The 15260-nt window shown below is 38.8% G+C and overlaps 1 protein-coding gene across 3 annotated transcripts in view; it reads left to right on the top strand.

Annotated features, from left to right (window-relative positions):
• The window catches only part of ALG14 (ALG14 UDP-N-acetylglucosaminyltransferase subunit), a 32013-nt gene extending 17084 nt beyond the window's left edge, over positions 1–14929 (top strand). For 2 of the 3 annotated variants that reach the window (XM_034779284.1, XM_034779282.1), the window contains exon 4: positions 4576–5167. In XM_034779284.1, coding sequence (XP_034635175.1) covers positions 4576–4806 — 231 coding nt within the window. In that variant the 3' untranslated portion in view covers positions 4807–5167. Of the gene's footprint in view, positions 1–4575; positions 5168–14712 lie in introns of those variants that run through there. The other variant, XM_034779283.1, reaches the window with a different exon arrangement.
• Positions 14930–15260: the final 331 nt, after the last annotated feature.

Raw genomic sequence — 15260 nt, forward strand, 5'->3', positions numbered from 1 at the left:
GCAAAGAAATGCACTGTATGGGGAGGGGGGGGAATATCAAATAGATAGATAGATTGATAGATAGATACACACAATGATGGGTTCTAAATTATTTGTTACCACCCAGGAAGGAGCTCTTGGAGTCACAGTGGGTAGTTTTCTGAAAACTTCTGCTCAATGCACAGCAGTAGTCAAAAAGGCTCCCTGTATGTTAGGAACTGTTAGGAAAGGGATAGAAAATATAATGCCACAATATAAATCCATAGTGAGCCCACACCTTTAATATTGTGTCTAGTTCTGGTTACCCCCTCTCAAAAAAATATAATGGAACTGGAAAAGGTTTGAAGAAGGGCAACAAAGGTGATCAAGGGTATGGAGTGGCATCCATTTGAGGAGATACTAAAAAGATTAGGGCTGTTCAGTTTAGAAAAGGGATGACTAAGGGTAGGATACAATAGAGGTCTATAAAATAATGAATGGTGTGGAAAAATGTATTACTTACATTTTCATGTAATACAAAAAATGGGTCACTTGATGAAATTACCAGGCAGCAGGTTTAATATAAACAAGAGGAAGTACTTTTTCACACAGTGCACAATTAATCTGGGGCACTCATTGCCATGAGATGTTGTAATGGCCAGAAGTATAACTGGGTTCAGAAAAGAACTGGATATGTTCAAAAAGAACAGGAGTACTTGTGGCACCTTAGAGACTAACAAATTTATTAGAGCATAAGCTTTCGTGGGCTACAGCCCACTTCTTCGGATGCATCCGAAGAAGTGGGCTGTAGCCCACAAAAGCTTATGCTCTAATAAATCTGTTAGTCTCTAAGGTGCCACAAGTACTCCTGTTCTTTTTGCGGATACAGAGTAACACGGCTGCTACTCTGAAACCTGGATATGTTCAGTGACTATTAGCCAAGATGGTCAGGGACGCAACCCTGAGCTTGTGGCAACCCTAAACATCTGACTACCAGAAGTAGGAAGTGAAAGATGGGTGGATCACTCCATAATTGCCATGTTCTGTACACTTCCCCTGAAGCTGTGCTGGTGACAGGGTACTGTGCAAGATGGACCATGGTCTGACCTAATATGGCAGCTTTTATGTTCTTATGCCANAAATTTATTAGTGCATAAGCTTTCGTGGGCTACAGCCCACTTCTTCGGATGCATCCGAAGAAGTGGGCTGTAGCCCACAAAAGCTTATGCTCTAATAAATCTGTTAGTCTCTAAGGTGCCACAAGTACTCCTGTTCTTTTTGCGGATACAGAGTAACACGGCTGCTACTCTGAAACCTGGATATGTTCAGTGACTATTAGCCAAGATGGTCAGGGACGCAACCCTGAGCTTGTGGCAACCCTAAACATCTGACTACCAGAAGTAGGAAGTGAAAGATGGGTGGATCACTCCATAATTGCCATGTTCTGTACACTTCCCCTGAAGCTGTGCTGGTGACAGGGTACTGTGCAAGATGGACCATGGTCTGACCTAATATGGCAGCTTTTATGTTCTTATGCCAGGAGCTAGTCAAGCAACCAGAGTTGAGTGCACTGTTGTCTTCAATTCACCTTTGTACACTGCCTCTAAGTTATGTGTTTCCCTGCCATGGAGCAGAATCTATCCCAGAATACAGAAAAGCAATGAATTTCATTGATGTTGTCAGGCTCACAAAGAGCAAACTCTGTGGAATTTTCTAACAGAAATAAGAGACCAGTAGCTATTGACAGGCCTTATGCAAAACAATCTTGCATTAATTTTTCAAATTTCTACTAGGGACTTTGTTGTCCTCCTTTTGATTACTGAATTTTATGAACATCAGAAGTGCTGAAATATGTAATTAAAGGTATAAATTAGAAAAATAAACTAAATATAATAACTCGCAAGTTCTCTGCTTTTGCTGGTTTTTGTTTTAGCCCTTTGTCTGACATTTAATCCTTGTATGGTTGTGAGCTGTTTTCTGTGTTTTAGCTAGTAAATGTCATTCATTCTAATTCATTGTTGCATTCACTTACACTAAAGCAGCTTTCATTTGCAGTGGCTCTGTGCTAGTTTGGGGGGAAGGGGAGACTACAGGTCCAGCTTGATGCCTTTCAACAGCCATAGAAAATGCCTTAAAAAGGTAAAGCAGTATTAAGCCGAAGTGATCTTGGACTGTTTCACTGCTGTCCTTAGGATTCTAAATAGCAGAGATGAAATTGACCAGATTATGCTGTTGCTGTGATGCTGTGGGCTAGTCTACATGGCAACCCTAACGTGACTTGTGTAGTCACGACCGAGCGCTGTGAGAGAGCTCTCCCAGTGCTCTAAAAAAACCTTCCTCCATGAGAGATGTAGCTACCAGTGCTGGGGCACTGTTTACACTGGCGCTTTACAGTGCTGAAACTTGCTGCACTCAGGGGGGTGTTTTTTTCACACCCCTGCACGAGAAAGTTGCAGCGCTGTGAAGTGCCAGTGTAGACAAGCCCTGTGTCTGTGTGCAGACTTAGGGAGAGAGTATCAGTTTACACTTAATTCACATTTGGAAGATTTTCTTTGTAACCATTAGGGGGTAGAATTTTTTTTTTAAAATGAAAGCTTAAATTCTGTAGAAATTATACTTCAACATTCATTCTCAACAGTTTGGAGAGTGGATTTTCAATCCCTGGCATAAGTACTCAATATCTAGCGCAGCAGCAGCTTCGAAAGTACTGCTTATTATTTTGATTTTAAAAATCTGATATGCAGAATTGTTCTCAAATGAATCTCATCCTAACCAGATACGGGCTAGTATGAAAAGAATTGCACTTTAATTTTATTATACAAATATATTGATATTTTGTTACTGCTGACATGTAACAAAAACATTTCATGGTGAATTGGGGCACTGCATAATACTCAGTACTTCTGACTTATTATTTCAAAGATTTACAGAGTATAAAAAGTGTTACCCATTAAACTATCTTTCACCCCTGTAAATAAAGTTTAATGAAACTCAAATGTGAATAATTAATTTCTGTAAGAACCACACTAAAAAGTTACATTCATTTATTTTGCATATAAGTTTGGTGGCTGTTGATACCCACGAGAAAATGTTGTCCTAAACTGTGATATCCAAAGACCTACCAGATGTCTATCAAACTTACTATATGTAACTTTCTACCCAAAAAAGTCTTTAAGAGTTGGAGAACTGGGAAAACAAAATTTAAATGCCTAAAATAAGTATCAGAGTAGCAGCCGTGTTAGTCTGTGGGCTGTAGTCCACGAAAACTTATGCTCTAATAAATTTGTTAGTCTCTAAAATAAGTATATTTCACACAAACTTTAATGGTCTGATCCTGAGAGTGCTGAATTAATGGGAGTTGCATGTGTTTTTTAATTAGTTTTGCTGACTGGAGCAGGGGATGGGGAGCCAAGACTCCCAGGTTCTGTGTTCCTGGCTATGGGACAGCTGTTTGATCTTAGCCAAGTCACTTTTGGCCAAAATTTTCACACCTGAGTGCCTAAAGTTTGGCACCTAAATATCAATTTAGGTGCCAAAGTTTAAGTACTTAAATAAAAGCGGCCTGTTTCTAAGATGTACTGAGCACCCATAGGTGTGAGAAATGCAGGACTGAGTCTATAACAGAAATTATGTGACCCTATTATCTAAAATTATTCCTATTTTATATTACATCCCAGGGAAATAAAGCTGTTTTAGCCATAATAAAACACAGTGTCTCCATTATTTACCAAACAAACTGCAACTGTTCCAAATGTGCTGATAACAGTCTCATTCAGTTTAGTAACCCTGACCCCCCCGCTCCCACCCCTGGAATCAGGCTACTTTTACTTAGGAAACTAAATGTGGGTTAGATGCCTAATGGCATCCTAGTTTGAAAATGTTGGCTTTAACTTCTCTGTGCCTCATTTTACCAATCTGTAAAATAGAAATAATTTTCACTTCACTAGCATCATTAATGTTTGTAAGGCACTGAAATCCTCTAAGTGCAAAGTATTATTATTAATTATATGCATGTAGCTAGAAAAGAGCATAATGGTAACAAGTTTTGGTAAAAACTCCCAAGTGCTTACTAGAAAACCCCCAATAATTCAGCAGATCAGCTAAAAAGCCTTGATAAAAGCCCCAATTCAGCAAAGCAGTTAAGCGTGTACTAAATGTTTTGCTGACTCAAGGCCAAAATTCAGGAGGTTTATAACTGTATTGCCAGTTTTAAGAAATCCTGATTAAACTCTTCAGGCTTTATTGTGCCCTAAGCCCATGCATGGAACTCCTGTTGTCATCAATTAAAGCTCTGCCCGAGGCCAGTATTTGACCCCTGTGCTTTGCTAGTAGTGTTCCTGAAAACTATTAAATTTTGATCGCTATACAAAAATGTCCCTACTAGGAAAGAAGCAACACCTCCCACTCTCCACAATATTGGACATTTAAAATATGTTTTTTGGCAGCTGTTTGTTTTGTTGTAAACCCTACTGTAAATTTGCCTTTGCTTTTTGTTTAGTTTTAATAAATGTCTAATTTTTATAAACCTAATAATTTATGGAAATATCTAAGGTCTCTATACAATATAAAAAAAACCTGATATTTGACTTTTGTTCTAAAATATTTTGTTTCTTTTAGATATTGTGCAACGGACCAGGAACATGTGTTCCTGTCTGTATATCTGCCCTTCTTCTTGAGATACTGGCGCTAAAGAAAGTTATCATTGTGTATGTAGAGAGCATCTGCCGAGTGGAAACTTTATCCCTGTCTGGAAAAATTCTTTACTACTTTTCGGATTACTTCATTGTTCAGTGGCCTGCTCTGAAGGAAAAATATCCCAAGTCTATATATCTTGGTCGAATAGTGTGACAACAAAAGGCAAACTTTATTTATAATGAATTCACATTTCTGCAGGTAGCACCTCTTTATAGTTAAAGGAATATATTTATTTTTTCCACAGGTTCTTGATTTGAGATTTACTGGTTGTTGCAAACCAAATGTATAAGTCAAACAGCCAAGACTTGAAAGCAGACTGCAATAAAGAGTTACATTAAGAAAAAATGTTATTTCTGCATACACATTTATTGCCATCATGTGGATTTATTCACCAGCTTCTCTTCACACTTGTAAGGGAATAGCATTGAATCTTCTCGGTCTCTGGTTTCACCTAATTGTCTTGTGACATAAACAGGAAGATCTGTCTACAAATAAATATGAGAGTTTGTCTGAATTGTAACATTTCCTATAAGGAAACTTTCTGTAGTATTCTAAAGGGTAAGAAACATGGTCTTGTTCTAATACAACAGACTGTTTCCTGTATGCAAGCAGCAAAGTCCCTAGCGAATCTTTGGAATATAAAGAAAACAGTTATATTAAGTTGGCTTCATTACAATTAGCACTCTACAGTCTTCCAAAACCCTGGACATTAAACCAGCATAATTTTTCCTCTTGATTTGTCAAAGCTGCTCCTACTATCCAAAACACACCTCTTGTTTAAATTAAGATAAATAAGAAGGTGACAAATGTCATGAGACAGATGCAGTGTTTGTATAGTCAAAAGATACACACTTCAAAATGTACATAAAAATATCCTTTGCAGCTTTACATCGTAGACAAAACTGTGACCGTGGAGTATTGAGCTGTTTTGGCCCAATTTGCTGCCACATGTGTAAAGACTAAAATGAGTATTAATGATGGCAACAGAAGTGGGGGGGAAATACCTCTCTTGCTTGGTGAATTTGATTTCTGTATATTTTGTTTTGTCTGTTTAAGAAAATAATCTCTATTTCAGCAATACAATGCACATTTAATAAAGAAGGGCTTTTTTGTGGAAAATGGCACTTCATATCAGGCAAAATTTAAAAATTTATTTTGTGGGAGAATGAAGTATGTGTAAGTATACTTTAGTCTTTCAAGTTCATCTGGCAAAATGTAGTCCTATACAATGTTCCATGCATAAAGCAATATAAACACATCTGTCATCTGTATATATACACACTCATACGTTTCTGACTAGAGAAACACATACAGAGAAGAAAGCTCATAGAAGAGTGGAAATGCTTTATAGAGACTGTATGAACTGACTACAAGGAGGCCAAGCAGCAGCTCCTCAAGCAACCATGTGGGGATAAAGTTCTGAGGCCTTTTCCACTATGCCAGAGGTCAAAAAAGTCATGGAGGTTATTTTGGTAACTGGAGCAGGAATTGGTTTATTTCCACAGAAATAGTGGTGCCTGCTTTTTGGAAATAAGGGTGTGAAGGAACATTTAATCTGTTTCTTGAAAAAATGGTATCCCGATATGCTAAATCCTGTATGAGGGCCAGGTGTTGCATCCCATCAGCAGGTTTAATAGTTCTTAGCTGGGGGAGGAATATACTTGCAAAGATTCCATTAATTTGGTCACAAATGTGTTTCAAAACCCTCTATATTTTACAGGGTCTTAACATGGACAATGACTAATATGAAAGGGGTGCTAATGGATTAGAGATTTGTATGAAGACATCTTTGTGCAGTTTGTATGAGTCACCACTTAGGTCCTTGAAAATGACCTGATGTGAGTTATGCTGATATGTGTAAGTTTTTCCCTTACTAACTGGAATGAGGATCATGTTATCAGGACTTTCTGCACAGTTGTAGATTGGTAAGAAGAGAGACGCTGTTTTATTATGGCTAAAACCACTTTGTTTTTTAGATGCGTTACCGAACTTATTCTGTGAGCTGGATGCCGCCCTCCAGGCACTCGAGTTGAGTGGGGAGAGGGACCCTCCTCCCCTGCTCTCTGTAAAAGCAGCAGTGCAGGATCTCTCCCTAGAGCAGTGGTTCCCAAACTTTTGATGGTTGTGCCCCCCCCCCATATCTACCACCCCCCGGGGCCGGGAGCGGGGCCACAACTCTGGGGTGAGTGGGGGGAGACATGGACGGGGGCCGAGGCTGAGGTTGGGAGCGGGACTGGGGCCAGGCCAGTAGTGGAGCCATGCTGAGGCTCGGCATAGGGCCAGACGTGGGGGTGGGAGCGGGAGCGAGGGACGTGTCTGAGAGCGGGACAGGAAGTATCTTGGTGATACTCTTTCTCCTTTCTCCTCCCTCCTTCCTTCCTCCCCCCGTGGAGGCTGGCCTAGGCCCTGCTGTGCCCCCGAATGTTCCTCCATGGCCCCCTAGGGGTGTGTGCCCCAAACTTTGGGGACCTCTGCCCTAGAGCTTAAAAGCCCACAAAAGGACTCAATGAATGTTCCCTCTTAGGCACCATGTCCTCAAGGCAGTATGGTCTGATGACTAGAGGGTAGGTCCAGTTCTCAGGCTGGCTAGTATATATACACCACAATCAGGACCATGCACTGCTGGGGTCATATGCTGTTCCTATTTAGAGCAGCAGAAAAGTGTACCTCACCACAGCTCCTACAAGGTCTCCCCATGAAATCCTCTGGTGAGTAGGAGTTGTGAACTGGTGGGTGTATTATGAGCAACCTTGTTCCCGTTTCCAGCACTGCCCAGGGCAGGATTTTGCCCTCTGTGTGGATTATCAAACCCTTTGTGGATGAACTGTGCAAGTCTGCCTTTAAACAGTACCGTAGTTTCAAACAATGGTATTCATCTGCACTCTAAATCAGAGTTGTTGGAATTAAAGAAAATCACTAGCCCCTCTCTACTTGTAAATTACCATTTAAATGCTCTGGTGTATAACAGGTTCACTCAAGAGGTTTTCATGAAAAATGAACTACTTCAGTCTCTAGGTCAGTTCTTGAGGAATATCACCATCACCTTCTTTGACTGCTTAAGACAAGTCCTTGCTTCCAGTTCAGTTGCCCCGCTTACAGGGGAGTCAAGCCTCCAGTTATCTTGAAAAGAACAACGAAGGGTTTAGTGAAAGCCTGCTGCACAGTATCAGGAATGTCCAGAAGTCTGTAAAGCTAGAACTGTATGAAGATGACAGCCAGGAGGGGAAAGATCCCAGCTTAACTTTGACTGAACCCTTCAACAAAAATTGCTTTAGTAATCATACCAGCTACAGCAAAGAGGAGTATTCCTGGCTTTAACTGAGTTAAGGGAAGTTTTGTAACCAAATCTTTTCAAGGAAAAAACACAAACCTCAAATGACTGTTCTAGTTCTCAGAAAACCCTGCAGAGCTGAAGTAAATGAGCATTCTCACCTTTTGTTTATAGTAGGTGGGTATAACCAAACAATTGTTTTTAAAGAGCTTGTATCAGTTGTCCTACTTCCACCAGTGTTGCCCCATGACTTCAGTGGAGTTGAATGAAGGTAACAGAGGAAAGTGTGACCTATTTTATTTCATCTTTATAGAAAAGTAGTATTCTTTTCAATTACTGTCTTAAATGGCTGTCTCTTTTTAAAATGACTTATCTGCCTATATGCTTGCTGGTTAGTAACCATCCATGTAAGACTTCTGCATCTTCTCTTATGGAGGGAACAGCAAATTACTATATTCTGGTTTATCTAATGGGTTACAGAGAAGCAGACACAGCACAATTTACATTCTGTTATAAATTAAGTGTGGGTGATGACATATGCTTAGTGGCTGAAGCCGGTATGTACGATAAATCAAAGTTAATAATATGAATAGCAGGTTTGGATTGAAGTAATAAAAAAGAGGGAGAGAGAGCAAACTATAACAACAACATTTAGCCAAACTGGAAAAAGCCTATTTCAGATCCTAATTATACTTACAGTAAGCTCAAGTCAGGGATTTCAATAGTTTGGTATATTTGTAAAACGGGTGTCGCTTTCCCACCATAAACCCCATTTAAAAGAGTTTATCAGGTCTTCTCGGGGGCAGGGAAGGGAGGAAGAGAGCTCTATACTGAGCTTAGCCTTCATTCCTTAGTCAAGTCCCTTTATGCTATTTGAATTGAGGAGCTTCAGAAGTGTATTCAAAACTGTGACCAAGATGTAGTCTCAGGCAAGACTCCAATGGAAGCCAGTGGGAATTTTGCAGAAGTAAGGGCCTCATAATCAAGTCCTCAGTTTGATCATCAAAAACGGACATGCCATCTGCATGTGTAGATTACTGATTATCAGTGGGATGTTTGATTTAAATTTCCAAGGCAAGATTGACAAATGGCCGCTTTAAGAAACCCAGTGTTTCAGATTACAGTTCTGTTTCTGGTATTGTTTAGAAATTAGCAAGTCATTGGAAGAAAGTAAAAATACTTCACACCTATTCCAGGGATTATTCCTCTGTGTGTGTGTGTGTGTGCGTGCGCAGTTGCCTAGATTTGTACCCTGAGGTAAACCAGAAGGTCAAAATGGAGGCACCTGAGAAAAATTAAGTGAATATGGAATAATAGTGAATGAACTTTCACTGAGCCTCTTGACTTGAAGTGCTGTACACAGTAAATGCCTGACAGACATTAAAATCAGATGACACACTTCATAAGTGTTAGGAGGAATCAAAAATCTGTGTGTTACATTTTGTAACAATCCAATATAAATTAAAAGTAGACTATCAAATTATTCCTTTGTTTGGAGAGCTGTTGTATATTTTAAAACAAGTGGATATATGCAGTAAACATTTTTCATAATTGTTTTTAGCAGCACTATAATTGTTCTATAGCATGGATTATGTTAGTGTTTTTTCAGTGATGAGCTACTAGTCTGGACAAATGGGTGAGTCTTCCTCATCTGAGGGAGAGGCAAATGGTAACCAGTCCAGATGTAGGATTTTCACATCTAGTCCCTCCTCCTCTTGACATTCAGGCAGGCTTCCTCTCTTTATGCCCATTTAATTTTTCTGTGCTAAAATGCCAGTTATGATGCCAATTATTGCTCTGATTTTTTGGAAGGCAGATACAGAATAGGAGAGTTCACTAGAAATTAGAGACCACTGCACCCGTGGCACCAAACAGCAGTATCAAATGGTAATGATCTTCAGTCACTACTGTCTTGGACTGGATTTGAATTTAAGACCTAGAGGTAAAAGGCTGTATCCCCATTCTGAATTCTGCAAGACATCAATTCTTTAGGGTGAAAATTTTTCATTAAGATTACAATTCAGAGCAAATACTATTTAAATTGTGGAAAAGTTGTGTGACATCAAGGATGTATTGTATGAAGTGACTACAACGGGATCACTCAAGTTTAGCTAATTAATGGAACAGGATCTGCACATCATGTTACGGGGGAAAAAACACCAATTCAGATACTTCACTATGGAAAACAAAAGGGTTTTCAAAAATGTGTGTTCAAATAACAAATTTTATTCTTTGGTGGATTTGGCACTCATGGAAATTAAGAACTTCTATACTGGTTAAAGCAAGTCAGCACAAACTGCAAGCTTTTCTAATGCAGCTCTGACTAACTGTTTCTCATTCATGGTCTTCAGGATCTTTGATATCACAGTTCTGGCCCTGTTCTGAGTTGAAACTGCCTACTGTATTGATAATGGTGTTTGAGGTGGGTAAAGATAGCAAAATGGAAGTGAATTTGATTGTCAGACATAAGGTTTTGAACCCAGATCAATTCTGCTCTTCATCAGCTTGCTTTGCTTCCTCACAATAAGAATGATAATCCTCTGACGGGAAGTGTGAGCTTAGTGTCAGTATTTTGCTCTAAGATGAATTCTTGTGCAACATCCAGTTTCTTGTGAGCCAAATCCATGATTTGTTTCTTACAGTAATTTTATGGATGGTACAGAAGATAGTATTATTCATCTCCAGCAACACTGCTTATACACTGCAGTGAGTATTGAAGGTCCAAGAGCAGCCAAAATGCAGTATAGATTCACAACAGCTCTTAGCTTAGACCAAAAAAAAAAAACCACAACCTCCCCACACATACGCCTTTTCCAACTCAAACAATTTAAATATTACACAGAATACATTCCATAATCCTTGAGTGCAAATATGATTCAGTGTAATATTATTTGTTCCATAAAGAACTAAACTCTAAGAAAAATTATATATACACACCCCTTTCTCTTTGTATATTCTCCTGTATTTTTGTTAGTTAATTTTTTATTCTTAATGACGTCAAACAGACATTAGATATCCACAGATTTAGGGTAAGCTTTTTTTGCTCAGTGAAAACATGGGATCATATCAGTTTCCTGATACCTTTATTATGTTTGCTCATACACAAACTTAGAGCTGGAATGAAAGTATCTGAGGTACCCATCATTTCTTTAAATGAATTTGGAATGTGGAGCCAGAAGTGATTGTTCAGAATGTCTCTCAAAATAAGTGTTACTTTGGTGTGTAATATTTTGGACAGCGAGTTGGAAATACTGGCCATATTGTTTGGCATTTCAGGGGAATCATAATACAATCCTCATGGGTAATATAATATGCATTTGAGTGAATCTATTGTAGATTGATGTCAAAGGCTCTAGCCAGTCAGACTCTGATATTTCTGTATCCATGTCCTTGTGCCAAGCTTGAGGCAGATGATATATTTAATCAATAGCATTTCATAGGGAAGATATAAAAGTTGGAAATCAAATGTTTGTGATATTTTGTATGTTGAAGGTGTTACTCTGTCTGTTGTATGAAATGAGAATAAACAGCTGGATCAATATTTGGTGTAGAGTCTCTTAATTGTAGGGACATGTGAAATTGCTTTGTTTCTGTATTGTACAGTTGATCAGAGCGCATAAGAATATTGAGGCATCATTCCAAAGGATTATAATCCTTTTATCTCAGATTTTTTTAAAGATGTATTTTCATCTGCAGGGTGAAATTGAGAAAGAGTCTAAAGCATTTTAAAGAATCACTCCATAAAGGACAGAAGGGGAAGAGTAGATATGAATATATAATCTGATCAGTCTGACTCAGATGCACATGTTCCATCTACGCATTAACTTCTAGTGAACATAATAAATACCCATGTGAAGTACCTGAAGCATTAGGACAGCTGTATATTTGCAAGTCATATTGCACCTGACTTCATTAAATCTACATGGTATTTATATTATAATAAAAAGAAGAGCTGGATCTCTGCTTGTTTGATACTCATTAAGACTGTGCAATAATGTATTTTAAGTTCTAATTTTTTGCTCACAGTGGTTCAATGATTAATACTTCCAGCTTTATTGTTATACTTTCCAACCAAGTTCTGTTGCCTTGAATTTTATTATCTAGTTTGGGATACTAATTGACAGTGAAAATTGAACAAGTGTCCTAATCTCAAATTCAGTGACTGCTGCTAAATTACTCCTGGGGGTTATCTAGGGGAGGAACTTATTCACCAAATTTGTTTGAAGAGGAACACAATAATGAATCAGGTGTAAGCTTTTACAGTCTTTAGGACAAATTCATCTCTGGTTAAATTCCACCAACTTCAATGGAATTACATGAAGTAGGGCTTGGCCCATTCTTTTGGTCATTTAAGCTTCTTACTTGATATTTTCCTAAGGTTCACTGCTGAGGCGAAGGAAGTCCAGAAATGAGACCACAAGTAAGTTAGTGCAAAGAGGATAAATATAAACATTAAGGCATGGATTCTACAAACACTTGCAACCCTTTAAGCATATGAATAAAGTTAAGTACATGCATAAGTAGCTGTACTTGGACTTTAGCTAATATATTCCTCTACATAAAGAGCATACAAATGCCCATACTGGGCCAAACCAATGGTCCATCTTCTCTTCCAACAGTGGCTGATGCCAGATGCTTCAGAGGAAGTGAACAGAACAGGGGATCCATCCCCTGTTGTTCAGTCCCAGCTTCTAGCAGTCAGAGGTTTAGGGACACCTGGAGCATGGGGTTGGGTCCCTGACCTTCTGGGCCAATAGCCATTGATGGACCTATCCTCCATGAATGTATCTAATTCTTTTTTTAACCCAATTATACTTTTGGCCTTCACAATGTCCCCAGGCAACAAAGTTTTGTTATGTAATATATTACATATTAAAACTAGGGCAGTTGATTAATTGCAGTTAACTCATGCGATTAACTCAAAATTAATTGTGATTAATCACACTTATAACAATAGAATACCAACTGAAATTAAATATTTTTGGATGTTTTTCTACATTTTCAATATTGATTTCAATTACAACACAGAATACAAAGTGTACAGTGCTCACTTTACATTATTTTTATTACAAATATATGCACTGTAAAAATGATAAACGAAATAGTATTTTTCAGTTCACCTCATCCAAATACCGTAATGCAATCTCTTTATTGTGAAAGCGTAACTTACAAATCCAGATTTTTTTTTTCGGTTACATAACTGCACTCAAAAACAAAACAGCATAAAACGTTAGAGCCTACAAATCCATTCAGTCCTATTTCTTATTCTGCCAATTGCTGAGACAAACAAGTTTGTTTACATTTACAGGAGATAATGCTGCCTGCTTCTTATTTACAATGTCACTTGAAAGTGAGAACAGGCATTCGTATGGCACTTTTGTAGCCAGCGTTACAAGGTATTTACATGCCAAATATTCTAAACGTTCATATGCCCCTTCCAGAGGGCATGCTTCCATGCTGGTGATGCTCATTACAAAAAATAATGCATCAATTAAATTTGTGACTGTACTCCTTGGGGGGAGAACTGTATGTCTCCTGCTGTTTTACCCACATTCTGCATATATTTCATGTTATAGCTGTCTCAGATGATGACCCAGCAAATGTTCGTTTTAAGAACACTTTTACAGCAGATTTGACAAAACGCAAAGAAGGTACCGATGTGAGAACTTCTAAAAATAGCGACAGCACTAGACCCGAGGTTTAAGAATCCTAAGTGCCATCCAAAATCTGAGAGGATGAAGTGTGAAGCTTGCTTTTAGAAGTCTTAAAAGAGCAACACTCTGATGTGGAAACTACAGAACCCAACCCACCAAAAAAGAAAATCAACCTTCTGCTGGTGGCATCTGACTCAGAGGATGAAAATGAACATGCATCAGTCTGCACTGCTTTGGATCGTTATCGAGCAGAACCCATCATCATCATGGACGCATGTCCTCTGGAATGATGGTTGAAGCATGAAGGGACATATGAATCTTTAGCACATCTGGCATGTAAATATCTTGTAATGCCAGCTACAACAGTGCCACTTTCAGGTGACATTGTAAATAAGTAGCAGGCAGCATTATCTCCCACAAATTGTAACCAATCTTGTTTGTCTTAGGGACTGGCAGAATAAGAAGTAGGACTGAGTGAACTTGTAGGCGCTAAAGTTTTACGCTGTTTTGTTTTTGAGTGCAGTTATGTAACCACCACCACCACATGTGCATTTGCAAGTTACACTTTCACAATAAAGAGATTGTACTTTAGTACTTGTATGAGGTGAACTGAAAAATACTATTTCTTTTGTTCATCATTTTTACAGTGCATATATTTGTAATCAAAAATATAAAGTGAGCACTATACACTTTGTATTCTATGTTGTAATTGAAATTAATATATTTGAAAATGTAGTAAACAACCAAAAATATTTAAGTAAATGGTATTCTATTGTTGTTTAATCACGTGATTAATATTTTTAATCACTTGACAGCCCTAATTAAAACCAAGGTTTTAAATCAATCAGTTGTTGTACTGAGATTGCATCACAATTAACATTGACTAATCTATTGTTAATTGTTTCTGGCATAAACTTTGAGAATCTGACTGAGAAAAGGTACTAAGGACCACATTTAAAAAAAAAAGTATTTAGGCACCTAAAGTTACAGATAGACACTTTTGAAAATGCCAATGGGGTGGGTTCCATAGAAGTACTTAGGCACCTATGTCCCTGTTTTGGCTGCATTGTGAATCACAGAACTCCTGCCAAACCCTGTAGGTGCCTAAGCTCTCTTGGCACATATGTTTTTCAGGGTAAAAGTTCCTGCAGCATCCATGTTATTGCCTCTGCAGATGAACAGTGCTGCCTCCCTCTAGGCATCTGGACACCTACCTCCTGCTTAAGCCCCAGAGTGATCCATGAACCAGCAGAAGACAAGAATAAGTAGCCTTATGATTAATTTGGGTGCAAGATGCACTTCTCACCAACAACAGATTCATTCCCTAGCAGCGACTTAGAGGTTAACTATTGTGACAAAGTTCCTTCTCTATCTTATAATAAATAAATATTGGTGGGTCCTGCGCTTATTGGCGGATTTTCTTGCCTCAGAGATTCACCATGTGGGTTGGTGAACAGCCCAGAGACCTTCCCCTCTGGAAGAACCCACAGTCCAGGTCAATTGGGAGGTTTGGGGGGGAACCCAGGCCTGCCCTCTACTCCGGGTTCTAGCCCAGGGCCCTGTGGACTGCAGCTGTCTACAGTGCCTCCTGTAACAGCCGCATGACAGCTACAATTCCCTGGGCTACTTCCCCATAGCCTCCTCCAAACACCTTCCTTATTCTCACACAGGACCTTCCTCCT

Source organism: Trachemys scripta, chromosome 8 (assembly GCF_013100865.1).
Source record: "Trachemys scripta elegans isolate TJP31775 chromosome 8, CAS_Tse_1.0, whole genome shotgun sequence".
Classification (NCBI taxonomy): Eukaryota; Metazoa; Chordata; order Testudines; family Emydidae; genus Trachemys; species Trachemys scripta.